Below are 14,347 nucleotides of genomic sequence, written 5' to 3' on the forward strand. Positions count from 1 at the left end.
AAAATTGATGTTTGGATCAAGTGCCATTGTTTTAAATTTATGCAGATATAGAAAATGGGAACCTCTGCCATTTGATCCCATCCCTTAATGCTGTTCCGAGATTCATTGCATTGACTATTCTCCAAATCAATTTCAGTCTACTGTAGAAATGGCAAAAGCTATTAACAACACATTATTAATTGGCAGAAAACCAATCCTTTTGATCACAGAGAACATCTTGTTAGTTAAATATGGATGAAATTATTAGCATGGACCATATAGTTAGAAATGATGATTTTGCTTAAAGGGGATTTGTCAAAACCGGTAGGATTTATGCCTGCTTTCTCTTTTAGGAAATACGCTCCTAAAAACAATATAGTATTAATTTCAGGAAAGTCAATAAAATCTAGAGTGAAAATGGAGTGGGGAGATCAATCATTGCTCCCAGGGAAGTAACAAATCTCTGCTCATAAAAATCTCTAACAGTGATTATCCTGCCTTTAGATAATTTCAAGGCATTTTGCAGAATTCAAGTTTTTCTTTTTAAAAAAACAAAAAAAAACTTGTATTTTGCTTGGGGGAGAAGGGAAACTGGATGCCTGAGGACTAATAAGAAGCATTCCACTTATAAACATGTTCCTATTTCTCCTATGAGAATTGGGACTTGGTTCAGTCATAGTATTTCCCGTAGCAAGGTAATCTGCCCCATTCTCCTCTGCCTCTCTTCTCTTTACAGAGGGCAGCTGCGTGAAAAGCCAATTATCTAGAGCCATGGTGGCAGACCTATGGCACGGGTGCCACAGGTGGTACGCAGAGCCCTTTCTGTGGGCACGCGCGCCCTCGCCCCAGTCCTAGCTGGGTTTTATAAAACCTTTTCGCTTTAGGCCTCCGCCGCGGTGTGCAAAAAAAAAAAAAGGTTCAATCAATCAACCAATTTCAACTTCTCGCGGGGAAAAAAAAAGATCTTGCAAAGTTGGAATTGATTGATTGAACTTTTTAGTCCCACCCAGTCTGCCGTTACCACCGCAGCCACGCCCACCCAATGGGCCACACCCACCCGGCACCCGACGATACATAAGTGGGTTTTGGGTTGCAGTTTGGGCACTCGGTCTCTAAAAGGTTCGCCATCACTGATCTAAGCTACTTATTTGCTAGATACAGAAAGGGAGAGAGAAAAACCAGGTCAGAGGAAGCTGGGTAAAGAACTCTGACTTACCCGTTCACGTGTATAAAGAAACTAGGTAGGCTGTCTTATTTTTAAGAACATGAGAATGAGTGAAACCTTGCTAGAGCATGAGGCCTTAAGCATGATCAGAATGGAAATTCAGTGAGCACAGCTTGAGTTGTCTGCTTGTGATGCGTTAATGACTTTTAAAGTCTTCACGCTCTTTCCAGGGGTTTTGGAACAGCAGCAATTGGCAAATCCACTGAAGATAGCTGTGTATGTGTAACAAAGTCATACAAGAAGCATCCGTCTCCAGTGTTGTGAGCATAGTCAATCTCTGCATCACTTGGTTTTATATACATTTTGTCCCAATTTGTAATCACTGCATCACATGAAAGTAAAAAAAAAATAGTCTTGCACCCTACAGTACAAACTACAAAGCAAGTGTTAGAAATTGAGGTTTATTGCAGAGGTGAATTTATAGCTAGTTCTTCTTATTCTTCCACGTCTAGATCAAACTTGAAACTGCCAGAATGAAGCCGCCACCTTTGTCATTGGCCAAATATAAATCATTATCGGTACATGTTTCTGGTAGTAGCCAACGTACCAGCGGATGGGATGGGCTCTGTATCTCTCCACATTTGCACAGCGTGTTGTTATCCTCTAAGAGCCTCCACTTGAGCATATTGGTTTTACATTTAGACATTCCAACTCTCAGCCTATTCAAGGTCCTCCAGGTAGTATAAGGGAGATCAGATCCTTCAGCCATATCCTCCTTTAATATTCCTTTCCCGATGGTCTACTTCAGGGGTAGGCAACTTTGGGTCTTTTATGACTCATGGACTTCAACTCCCAGAATTCCTGAACCAACATGGCTCAGCATGGAAACCTCTCCCTTTCCCCTCAGCATGGCTGGCTCAGGAATTCTGGGAGTTGAAGTCCACCAGTCATAAAAGAGCCAAGGTTGCCTACCCCTGGTCTAGTTCTTCCATCTTTTAATTTGATTTTGTTCTTGTGTACGCTCAAGAATGTTTGTTCTTGCAATAAAGCTGTTCCTAGATCTGAGTTGGGCGTGGGGCACATGTCCATTCAGAGGATGTCAAGGATCCCTCTCTTGCTTAGTTCTCTCGGCCTCTGCTGCTACTTCTCTCCTGATCTTAGGTGGGGCAATGCCAGCGAGGGGATATATTTTCTCAATTGGTGTAGGCTTGAGACAACCTCTCACTAAGCGTATTGCCTCATTGACAGCAATATCAATTTGTTTTGTGGGTGCAGATGAGCCCCAAACTGGAGCAGCATACTTTGCAGCAGAGACGCTCAAGGCCAAAGCTGATGTGCACAACGTAGATGGTTGAGCTCCCCATGTGTAGCTTATCAATTTCCTGATGATGTTGTTCCTCCAGCTGACTTTAGCCTTAGTGTTCAGACAATGCTGTTTAAAAGGGAGAATCCTGTCGAGTGTCACACCGAGATACTTCAGTGTCAGACAGTGCTTAACTGTAGTTAAGACACGGTTTCAGCTGTAAGAGTATGTGGTGCGTTATCCTTAAATAAAAACATAACAAAGCTAAAAAAAACTAACAGGGACGTGCACATTTAGTTAGAAATAGTTAATTGGACAAATGAGAACTTAGTTGTAAGTGGCCGAAGTTCTTTCTTTGTAGACCAAAGTACTAGAGGAGGATTTCAGAACAATTAATTTGTCATACCTGGAAAAAGTCACTCAGTTTTTAAGATATGAATATATGAAGCAACTTAAAACTCAACATTAAGAAAACCAAGATCATGGCATCCAGCCCTCTCAATTCTTGGGAAATAGATGGGGAAGAAATGGAGGTATTGACAGATTTTATTTTCTTGGGCTCCAAGTTCACCGCAGATGGGGACTGCAGCCAAGAAATTAAAAGACGCTTGCTCCTGGGGAGGAAAGCCATGGCAAATCTAGACAGCACACTAAAAAGCAGAGACGTCACCCTGCCAATAAAAGTGCGTACAGTCAAGGCTATGGTCTTCCCAGTTGCAATGTATGGCTGTGAAAGTTGGACCATAAGAAAGGCTGAGCGTCAAAGAATGGAGGCCTTTGAACTATGGTGCTGGAGAAGTCTCCTGCTGGCTCAGGAATTCTAGGAGTCAAAGTCCACGAGTCCTAAAAGAGCCAAGGTTACCTACCCCCGGACTAGGTAAAATTCTAGTAGTTGCATCATAACGTATATATTAATTATGAAGATGAAAATGAACACTTGTCGTTCTAGCATGCATTTTGCTTGTTTACGTAAATACATATGCTGCCAACCTCAAGAAACAAATGCTTTCTTTTGAAGCAGTTAATTGAATCATAACATACAGTTCTTCCTGGGTTGTTGTTTTTTTCCCCAAACACTTCTGTTTACTTCAAGGCATCACATGTTGCCATGAACTTACCCGTGGATTGCTATTGGTATCTCCTCCTCTCCAGAGCAGCCTCCTTTGGTTTGAATGGACGGAGTAAGGCAGGGGTGTCAAACTCAATTTTATTGAGGGCCGCATCAGCATTGCGGTTGCCCTCAAGGGGCCGGGTGAGTGTGGCCAGGGTGGGCATGGCCTACTGGGTGGCGTGGTTAGAGTGCGTATGGCCTGCTGGGTGGGCGTGGCCAGTTCTACACCGTTCGCATCAAGGGTGCCTATGGGGGCCTGGGCAGGAGTGGGACAGATCTGAGGGTCTCTGGCAGAAGGAGGGTCTCTGGGCCAGGGCCAAGGCAGTGGGGGCCGTTCCGTCACTGTTCCCAGGATGGCTTCGCGGGCCACATGAAACCACTTTGCAGGCCGGATCCGCCCCCCCGGGCCTTGTGTTTGACATGTCTGGAGTAAGGCATAAATTCTCTCTGTTTGACCTAAGGTTGCAAGTAGAATGCAAGACTAAATTACCCGAAGAGGTAAAATGTAGAAAAAGAACTTTTTACATGTTACTTTTTAATGTACCTGTTTATTTTCTAAACGGCTAATGGAGATGTCTTGTTTCAGCATAATTTCTTATCAGACTCTACCGAGAAATATGCCCAGCCATCGAGCCCAAGTCGTACCACGTTATCCAGAAGGTTATCGCACTCTTCCGAGAAACATGAAGACCAGGCCAGATAGCATCTGCAGTGCAACACCTCTTTACGATAAGACCCTTGGATCCTTGCCAGCTGAAGATAAAAGAAGATCGATGCGGGATGACACCATGTGGCAACTCTACGAATGGCAACAACGGCAGTTTTACAATAAGCAAACAACTCTTACCAGACACGGTACTTTAAGTAGTCCCAAAACCATGATTAATATATCTGATCAAACAATGCATTTGATTCCCACATCACCTTCCCATGGTTCAATAGCAGGTTTCCAAGGATACTCCCCTCAGAGGAACTACAGGTCAGAAGTGTCCTCCCCCGTGCAAAGAGGAGACGTCACCATTGAGCGTAGACACAGATCACACCATAACAAGGTGAGGGGTTTTTTTGCTTTCTGCCACTTGCTGCAAGGTATGTCTCCCAAAAGATAGACTGGATGTATATAGCAGCCAGGGACACGGTGGCTCTGGGTTAGGACGCTGAGCTTGTCGATCAGAAGGTCGGCAGTTTGGCGGGTCAAATCCCGAGTGCCACGTAACAGAGTGAGCGCCTGTTACTCGTCCCAGCTTCTGCCAACCTAGCAGTTCGAAAGCACGTAAAAATGCAAGTAGGAAAATAGGGACCACTCCGGTGGGAAGGTAACAGCGTTCCGTGCGCCTTTGGCGTCTAGTCATGCCGGCCACATGACCACAGAGATGTCCTCGGACAAGCGCTGGCTCTTCGGCTTTGAAACGGAGATGAGCACCGGCCCCTAGAGTCGGAAACGACTAGCACGCATGTGCGAGGGAACCTTTACCTATATAGCAGCCACTCTAGAACAGCCCCCTCTTATTTACAATTTGCCTATAATATAGACAGCCCTCTACTTAACAACAGTTCATTTAGCGACCCATTTGGAGCTACAGTGGACTGAAAAGAGTGACAGGGCAGTTTTTCCACATGACCGTTCCATCATCCCCATTGGTCACGTGATCAAAAATTCAGACACTTGGCAACCGATGGTTATTGATGACTGTTGCAGCGTCCTCAGGTCACGTGATCACTTTTTGCAACCTTCTGACAAGCAACGTCAACGGGGAAGCCCGATTCACTTAACAACCATGTTACTAACTTAACAACTGTAGCAAGAAATGTCAAAATGGGTCAAAGCTCACTTAATAAATGTCTCCGTTAGCAACAGAAATTTGGGGCTGAATTGTGGTCGTACGTTGAGGACTACCTGTACAGGGATTCTTCACATATATTTTTTTTATGCTGTGGACCACTTTGACAGTTTGGGGAAATAAAATATCCAATGTTGGATATCCCTTCCAAGTTCACAGACTCCCCTTGACCGACTCACAGGCCACAAGGATATCTGCTTTAATGGCTGGTTCAGCTCGCTATATCTTTCCTCCCTTATGCAACTGGTGGTAGGTAAAGAGCTCTGCTACCCTTTTGGGGTGTGCTGTGGTCTCACTCAGATTACACTTGATCAACTAAATACAGTCAATGCAATATCCGTTACACTTAACTGTTGTCCTTTTCTGCCACGTTAAAATAATATACGCTCTTTGACAGTATATTCTGGATTGGATCTAGAGGCCACGCCCCAGTCTTTGTGGATCATGTGGTCCTGGGTACATAAAACAGTGTTCTTTTTTTATAGTCCCCCCCCCATCAATATGGCTTTGCGGATCTTATGCTGTTAACTCAGTGGGCATATAGAGACAATATAACCACTGCAGTGGTTAAGCTAGTAACCCGGTTGTTAAGTGACTCTGGCTTCCCCATTGACTTTGCTTGTCAGGAGGTCACAAAAGGTGGTCGTATGACTGGGGGGCACTGCAACCGTGATAAATATGAGTCAGTTGCCAAGCATCCAAATTTGATAATGTGATCATGGGGAAGCCGCAATGGTCTAAGTGTGAAAAACAGTCATAAGGCACTTTTTCCAGCGCCATTGTAACTTCGAATGGTCACTAAATAAATTATTGTAAGTTGAGGACTACCAATATATGAAATGAATTTAACGGGAGTAGTTTTCTAACCTTTGCTTTTCTCTTCCCTCTATATGTGCTCACGATCTGCTCCCCAAACTCTTGAACAGGGTCTTCAAACTTGGCCCTTTTATGACTTGTGGACTTCAACTCCCAGAATTCCTCAGCCAGCAGCTGAGGAATTCTGGGAGTTGAAGTCCACAAGTCATAAAAGGGCCAAGTTTGAAGACCCCTGCTCTTGAAAGTTTTAAGCAAAGCGTAGGGGAAAAGCATACTAATAACTATGTCAGGCTGACACATTTGAGCTTCTAGTTAGATTTTCTTACCTATTCGCTGCCTTGAGACCTTCCTCAAAACAGGGTGGCAAATAAATGTTACTATAAATACGGTCAGAAGGATGCTGTCCTCTGGGACATGGTGATATTTGCAAAGTTTCAGATGAAAGGACAACATTTCAGGATATTTGTACTGACAAGTTATTAACCAACCCCTTCACTTTGGACGTAAACCCCAAGTTGACTTGGAAAAGCATGTTGAAAATATTACATTTAACCTTTGGTTATAAAAGGCCTGAATTACAAATGCCCATGGTTTGTTTGGTTTCCCCCCCCCCACCCAAATAGCAGCATGCCTTTGTGCCTGAAAGAAGGTCGATTCCAGCCAGCTTCAGTGTACAGCCTATCACTCCCCAGAGCTTGCAAGGCAAAACTGTGAGTGGCATTTTTATATTTAGTCCATCATTTTTTATTGAAGAGCAACCTATAAAATGTAACATACAGTCTTGACAACTGTTCTAGTTACAGAGTCCACATTAAATGCAATTTCCTGTCCTGATTCTTTCAGCAAATAAAGGGTATCCTCTTCAACAGGTCCATTCTGCCTGCTGCGCACATTAAATTTTGCAAGGGTAATCTGTTCTTAACTTCGTTTCAACTGTTGTTTGAACTGCACGTTTCCTGTAAGGGAAGGATGTAGACACTTCTAGGGACAACAGTAGAGCACTTTTAAAGATTTTATTTTTTTGTCCGTTTCACAGACTGACTTACCCTTAAATGATAAAAAGAAAATGCCAGTTACTGAGGGTTTTTATTATTTCATGGTGGGAGTCACAATTAGATAGAAAATTGCTGCTCTAGGCAGTTGGTTTTGTCTTATGACAAAAAGTTATTTACCCTATAATTGCAATGTTATTCACATCATTAGAAGTAGGTGACAGTTATGTGTCAAAGCCTATAGATTTCTGCAGACTTTCCCAAAATTCATTGAATTCAACCGTGACTACGTGGATTATTATTTTTTCTTTTTGAGTATGTTTCTATGTAGTTTAAGTCTCTCCAAATGAAATACTGATGGATTGCTTACACAGACGTAAGCATGTAGTAAAATTCATAAGAACTTCTACTAAAAATACTCAAGGAAATAAGAGTTCATTAGTATAAAACATAGTACTGAAGATAAGATAGCTCCCTCTGCTGGGCTTTGTTAAATACAATCACAATTGCTAGTGTTGTGTGCTATGAATACACTTTTAAGTTTAACACTATGCAATGTGGATGTTCAAATCTAAAACCATAAAAAATGGGGGCCTAATTCCAAAGCTTCTAAGTGGCCCTGTTCTTGTGTACCAGATACATCTACAAAGAATGGGATATTCTCCTTAGATGTGGGAACAAGTCCTTGCCTCAGGAAAATTGAACATGGCACATTGTAGAAAGATTACAGTTTGCTATATAGAAAAGATATGTGCTTGGTAACTAAAGTTATTTGGGAGTTGTTGATCCATGAATCAGTCTGATGAGATTTATTTGTTGAAAATGCCGGGGACTTACATCAATCTCAGCAGTACTTTGGGAGCATAAAGGAGGCAGTTCTGGAAATGGAGGACTAACAGTAAAAAAATAATAATAATAATAATGAAAAAGCTATCTGTAAACAGCTGGGATCAGGATCCAGGATAGAGAAATCAAGAAATGTATTAACCAAATTATAACTTCTTGTATTGGGAAAAGATACATAACAGCAAGAAAATGGAGCAAATTAGATCACTTGAGTGAAAGAGAACGGTCTGTCTTAAAATATTCAAGGTTAGGATTCTTCTTTGCAATGGATGCTTGTAAAATAGTTTACTGGTTCTCCAGTCATAAGATTAAAAAAAAACAACCTGCTGCATGTGAGAGCAAAATAACTTATTTTGAAGCATTGGCTGTATTCATAGTTTATTAATAAAGTAGCTGTTTGATTCAAAAAGGCCTATACATCAGCTGTCTATCTGTGAATGCAGGTTTATGAATCGGTGACACAGTGTTTGCTTTCAGGATGTTTTCACTTTCAATCACAATTTATCTTTGATCCTTGAATATCAAGCCGTGCTTTTGTGCCTTCAGGTTTTAGCTTAAATGTGCTGAGAAGTAGTCTGGGAAACGTGGGAGGAACTGTAGTTGTAATAAAAGAAAGTAGAAAGTGAATTGTATTTTGAATCTGCCATCTTCAATTGTGTATGACGTTTTTGTAAAAATTATGGATTATTTCATTATTTTTCTTTTTTCCCCCCACCCTTAGAATCAGCTGAGAGTTTCCATAGCTTCTACTTTTCTGACAAAATAATCAAGACATTTAGATACACACAGCCTTCAATGGCTTCTTCCCAGCTTTGGGGGATGGGAAGTAAATCAAGTTTTACAAAATAAAACTAGCTGCAGTGACACCCGTAGTCATCCTTCTGTCTGATTCATTGGAGGAGTTCACTCCAAACCCCAAACTTTTTGGTTCCCCCTGCCTGAGGCAGATTTTATTGAAAAGCATCATCGGTTCTCTTGCTCCAAAGGGACTAACATAACTTGGTTATGCTATACTAGCTAGCATTATTGAATGCAAGTGTAAAACCAAAGTTTTTGTCCAGGACAAGAATTAACTAATTTCCCCCTGTTGGCTTCTTACCCCAATGTTCCTTTAGCCAGAGGAGCTCACGCTGCTGCTCATAAAGCTGAGAAGGCAGCAAGCCGAACTGAGTAGTATCCGGGAGCACACATTAGCACAACTCATGCAACTAAAACTTGAGGCCAGCAGTCCAAAGGTCAGCTATGAAATGATGTTTCTCGTGTGCCATTTTCCCCTCGTTCCAACTCTGTATAGCCTTGGGCCGCCTTTTCCTAAGGTGGATTCTGCTTTCCTGGTTGTCTGTGGTGTTCTGCTATTAACCCTTTGAGTTCTGGTGTGAAATACATTGCTATCCACGTGAAGAGAGCAATTCAAAGGCACTTTGCTTTCATGAACTCTAAATTATGCAAATTACTAGATGACAGCCAACTCTGAAAACCAGAATAAGGTTAGAGAGTTCATCAATACAATCTGGCATAAGTGTTTACTTCTCTTTTCTCCTCACTGTGACAACCGACATTTGGTTTTTAGCTGCAGGAAATACATCCGTCTGTATCAAAGGGTTTATAGTCTGAATAGATTTTAAGCTGATTTATTGTGGTTTTCCCCCCCCTTCGTTTTGTTTTAACATTGAGAGCTAATTTTTGTAGGTAATGTAACGTTGAAAGCAATTGTAACCTTATTTAACTGTCTCGCTAATTAAATTCACTCATTATAATTAATTTAAAAACCAGTGTGATTTTTTTTTATTTTTGCTTCTTTATGTCAGTGAAATATTACTTAATCCATCTAAAGGCCAATATAAATTTTACAGTTCCCAGTTTTCACTGAGTCTTATGTATGACATCTGCAGGCATAATCTAGAAATTGTTAAAGTTAAGATGTATGGTGTCTTTTTCTTTTCTGGATGACTTTTTCACCTCTTTGTATCTGTCCCTTTCTTTCTTTCCTCCTTCCTCTCTGAATGCGGGTTGCTAGAATGAGATTCTTTCTCATCATCTCCAAAGGAATGCCATTTATTTGGACCATCAGGTGGGACTCATAGCTTTTCTTTTCTACGTCTGTATTTAACCATATGTTAATTATTCTTTTTTTTTCACAGAACTTTTACATATTGCTGCAATCCTGCTGCAGTTTTAAAATTGTGAAAAATTTTCTGCAGCTGTCAAACCTGCAATTTTAAATGCCAAAGACACATCCCCATGGTCCTGTGTTGTATCATTTGGGATGCACTGTTTGAACGGGCTCAGTACCGTATTGCACATAGTCCTCAACTTAGGACCGTTTGTTTAGTGACTGTTACAGTTCAGTTCAGTGACCATTCAGTGCAGTTACGACAGTACTGAAAAAAGGGACTTACACCTGTCACAACATCCCAATGATCACACGGTCAAAATTCTAGTTCTTGGTAATTCTAGTTCAGGGGTCTTCAAACTTGGCCCTTTTATGACTTGTGGACTTCAACTCCCAGAATTCCTTAGCCAGCGTGAATTCTGGGAGTTGAAGTCCACAAGTCATAAAAGGGCCAAGTTTGAAGACCCCTGTTCTAGTTCTTGTATCTGTGATGATTGCAGCATCCTAGGGTCTTGTGATCGCCATTTGCGACCTTCCCAATTGGCATCCAACAAGCAAAGTCAGTGGGAGAAGCCAAGTTTGCTTAATGATCACATGACTCAAATAATATCTGTAGTGATTCACTTAACAACCATAGCAAAAACAGTTGTAAAATTGGGTGTGACACACTTAAAAGTTGCCTTGCTTAGCAATGGAAATTTTGGGCCCAATTCTGGTCTTAAGCTGAGGACTATCTGTAATTTGTGTGGTCCTGATCTAGAATGCTAATGTCAAAATGAAGACATTTTATATATAATTATTTCTATTTCTTCCACTGACTATCTGTTTTCTGATATAATATTATTATTAAACTTGTAGCACAAGTCTATGCCATTATATTTATATTTTGCAGATATTTTCCCTTACTTGGAACAGGCTTCACCAAATACAGCTGATAGAAATGAAAATCTTGCCATTATCTTTTTGTGACTCTTGTCTCTTTAACTTTTACTAAAGAAATGGGGAGTTTTTTCCAGCTTTCTACTTTACCTTTATCATCATCTGTCTTTGCAATTACAAAGCTAAGTTTTTGATTGGAATGCCGTTGAGCCAACATTAGCCCACAATGCCTGAGGCCAGCCCTCGTTTTGATTAATTGGAGCCAAAGTAAAATCTCTTTGTTTTATAAACTTTTTACCCTAAGTGTAAAGGTTGATCTTCATTTCACAATGTATATTGCTGTAATATGCAGCTCATAACTGTTTCCATTTTGAACAGTTTGAAAGCATGAAACTCAATTAACGTCGTATCTTAAGAATTTTGGAAGTGTCTCAAGCAAGAGACTGTCAGGATGTTTGATTCAATCTTCCCAGAAATAAAAATTATACATTCAGAACCATTCGAATTGAAACACTTTACAAACTGCAGGAGAAAATGGCAAGTATTTTCAAGGATATTGAGAATAGATTAGTATTCCCTAAAGTGTTATTGCTATCATATGCTCCTTGAAGAGGCTGCTTTTCATATTACTGAACAATTTAAAACATTTTTGAAGTGAACTTATTTTTTTAATAAGGTACAATAGTTAAATCTGTTTGGTGAACCGAAATTTAGGGAAGTCCCTGTTTCATTTAAAACGGGTTTTATGGTGGCTATGTGTAATGCTAACACAGGATTTTCAGTTGTCTACAAAATTTTAATAGACAGGTTTTGCCTACTTATCATAGCAATGCTGAAAACTCAATTGGATTTCAGTGCATACAATTAATGTGTAATAATTAAAGTCATGTTGCTGGATTTATGTTCACCTCTGGGCAGCCCAAAATATTCAGACTAGATGCACTAGGCTTGTGTTTACATTCATTTCAGCCATTTCTTGTAGAGCTGACTCTATAACTGAGTCATTTTAGCAATAGCTCTGAATAACCGGTGAAAGACATCATTTTTCATTCTTTCCTTGTACATCGCTCTCAGAAATAGCCTAGTTTTAGCATACTGGGATTGCTATTAAGTCAGTGTCTCCAAAGACTCCCTATCTGTGTCCTGCAGAGTTTTTTTTTATATGTATTGTTGCACTTTCACACAAGCTTTTATACTGCTGGGTTCTTGACGCTCTGTGACCTTGGTTGCTTCCTTGCAGACATTTCATTACTTCTAGCACTGAACATGTTCCCTAATTAAGTAATGAAACGTCTGCAAGAAAAGCACCCCATTGAGAGTGCAACAAGGACCCACAGTTCAACACTGAGCTACAGATATTTTCTTCTATGGGTATTTGCTCTGCTGTTATCCTGAACATGGAACGGGACAACTTGCCATGGGACAATTCAACAAATAGAAAAGTTAGATTCATTTTATTTATTTATTATTTGGATTTATATACCGCCCCTGTCCCGAAGGACTCAGGGCGGTGTACAGGGCAATTAAAACACTATATACAACACATAATATACAAAAATTAAAATAAATTAAACCAGGTAGCCCTAAACAATAAAACACGTTCTAAAATGTAAAATTTAAAATCTAAAATCCCAGTCCCTCAGTCCAGGCTGGCAAGTTCAAATAGCCAAGTCTTCAGGTCGCGGCGGAAAGAGCGAAGGTCGGGAGCCATCCGGAGCTCAACAGGGAGCTGATTCCAGAGGGCAGGCGCGCCCACAGAGAATGCTCTCCCCCTGGGGGCCGCCAGCCGGCATTCCCTGACCGACGGCACCCTGAGGAGGCCCTCTCTGTGGGAGTGCACAGGACGATGGGAAGTTAACGCCGACAAAAGGTACTCCCGTAAATAATCCGGACCCATGCCATTTAGGGCTTTATAGGATCCGGGGTGAATAATAATAAAATAATAATAATAATAAAAGTACCTGACTGAAACAGTTAAACAATTAATACAGGGTTGAATTGTCCTGTGGTGAGTTGTCCTTAGTGAGTTGTCGTAGACCCTCCTAAACAGACATTTCATACTTCCTGTTTATCCCAGGCCTGTTTTTGAATAAAATGGCGTTAGTTTTGACAGCTGAGAGCTGGCGTTACATTAATTCAAGCAGTCCCAGTAAAACTTGATTAAGAAAATGGATTGAAATTGAAATTGCTAAATCAATTAACTGTTCTCTGAGATAAAAATATACATGTTTTTGTCTCTGCTTCATATCTTACCATTTGTTATATGCAGTAGAACCTTTGCAACTGGCAGAAATGAATGAAATCTCTGAAAGGCAGTCTTGTCTTCCTTTGCACTAACAACAGCCACAAAATCATTGGCATAAATGAAATATTGGTACCTAAGGAAATCTACAACATTATTTTTATTTAGGAAAAATAGATAATTGACTCTGTTAAATTTTGGTGTGGAAAAGCTGTTGCGTTAAATAACAGCCCCTTTTTATGATGTTGGAACAGATTGTTAGAATGGGGAAAAAAATTCTGCAGCTAAAAAGAACCCAGCTCATTGTTAAGCGAGCTGCCTTTCTCACATACACATAGAAAGTGTACCGTAGTTTGTCAGTGACCTCTTACACAGCTATTGCAATTCTATTAACAGTTCCCATCTCTCATTCGTCTGTATCTTCTGCCATTTATTTCCTGGTTTTCATATCGCAATGCCAAGTTGTTTTCATCTCTTTTCTAAGTAAATAGATCAGTGGAATCTGTACAAAGGGACACATTTTTTAAAAAAAAATTAATTCCATTTATATCCCGCCCTTCTCCGAAGACTCAGGGCGGCTTACAAGCTTAGCAATAGCCTTCATTCTATGTATATGCCTGCTTATTAGGGCTTTCACACACATACCCCAGCGGCATTATTACAAAGTCAGCTTATTGCCCCCAACAATCTGGGTCCTCATTTTACCTACCTCGGAAGGATGGAAGGCTGAGTCAACCTTGAGCCTGGTGGGATGCGAACCTGCACTAATTGCAGGCAGCTGGTGTTACTTAAGGAGGCATTAGCCCACTGCTCCACCAAGGCTCCTCCTATATGTATATTGGTGCATTTTCTTGAACTGTATTAAATGCATACACCATATTTTAGTTGAACCAAATCCTTAAAAGCTCAGTTTCAAGAGTATTTATCCTCCTTTTTTCCAGTGCAACTAGAAAGTCCAATAAATGAATTGAAAGTGTTCAGAATTTTTTGTTCAGTCTTACAACTTCCAAAACTTTATACTTGATCAATGCGGTAAAAAGCAAATATGGCTTACAAAGCA

At 40.6% G+C, this 14,347-nt stretch overlaps 1 protein-coding gene across 9 annotated transcripts in view; it reads left to right on the forward strand.

Moving 5' to 3' along the window:
• The window catches only part of PLEKHA5 (pleckstrin homology domain containing A5), a 201,445-nt gene that overhangs the window by 143,992 nt on the left and 43,106 nt on the right, over positions 1–14,347 (forward strand). For 3 of the 9 annotated variants that reach the window (XM_081331230.1, XM_081331224.1, XM_081331221.1), the window contains exons 11-13: positions 4,145–4,610; positions 6,839–6,925; positions 9,169–9,288. In XM_081331230.1, the coding sequence (XP_081187356.1) occupies positions 4,145–4,610; positions 6,839–6,925; positions 9,169–9,288 (673 nt within the window). Of the gene's footprint in view, positions 1–4,144; positions 4,611–6,838; positions 6,926–9,168; positions 9,289–10,070; positions 10,125–14,347 lie in introns of all 9 variants that reach the window. The other 6 variants (XM_081331229.1, XM_081331222.1, XM_081331223.1 and 3 more) reach the window with 6 other exon arrangements.

Source organism: Vipera berus (genome assembly GCF_964194415.1).
Source record: "Vipera berus genome assembly, chromosome: 6".
NCBI classification, from domain to species: Eukaryota; Metazoa; Chordata; class Lepidosauria; order Squamata; family Viperidae; genus Vipera; species Vipera berus.